Here is a 551-nt window from a genome sequence, read left to right on the forward strand (position 1 = left end):
CGGCGCGGCCGGAGCAGCGCTGGGAGGAGAGCGGGAGGGACGAGTGCAGCCCCGAAACGGTGCCGGCTGAGTTACCGGAACGGGCGTCAGCCCCGGTTCGCCCTCCGCTAGGCGGAGATTAGGAGGAGAAAACACGAGTTCGATTAAAGTTAATTTTCCAAGAAAGTGTCCCAGCAGATGTAAACTCGGGATTCTGCCATGTAACCAGGTTTTGGTTAAAAAAAAGAAAAGTAGCGCTGCATTAAACTTGCTCACGTTTGCCTTTTTTGTCCGTATTTGTACAGCAAAAGGTGACGGTGGAAATGCTGGATCACTTAGAACACCTGGCCCTGGTTGATTTCCGCGATGCAGAGGGTGTGGAGCGGCTGCAGAAAGCAATCCAGTTTGCTGATCAGCTTCATGAAGTAAACACCGATGGCGTAGAGCCGATGGATTCGGTCCTGGAGGACAGGTAATGAACCACAGCAGCCTCCTTTTAACTGTTAATATATCAAACCATTTGCTTTTGTAACTTTCCCCCCCCCCCCCCGGGAAGCCCCTCGTGATTCATT

General features: G+C 52.1%; 1 protein-coding gene across 1 annotated transcript in view; it reads left to right on the forward strand.

Moving 5' to 3' along the window:
- The first annotated feature begins 285 nt into the window (after positions 1–285).
- The window catches only part of GATC (glutamyl-tRNA(Gln) amidotransferase, subunit C), a 1,400-nt gene continuing 1,134 nt past the window's right edge, over positions 286–551 (forward strand). The window contains exon 1 of the mRNA XM_010283854.1: positions 286–451. Within this exon, the coding sequence (XP_010282156.1) occupies positions 303–451 (149 nt within the window). The 5' untranslated portion in view covers positions 286–302. The remainder of the gene's footprint in view (positions 452–551) is intronic.

The sequence above is a fragment of the Phaethon lepturus genome, unplaced genomic scaffold (genome assembly GCF_000687285.1).
Source record: "Phaethon lepturus isolate BGI_N335 unplaced genomic scaffold, ASM68728v1 scaffold45323, whole genome shotgun sequence".
In the NCBI taxonomy this organism is placed as follows: Eukaryota; Metazoa; Chordata; class Aves; order Phaethontiformes; family Phaethontidae; genus Phaethon; species Phaethon lepturus.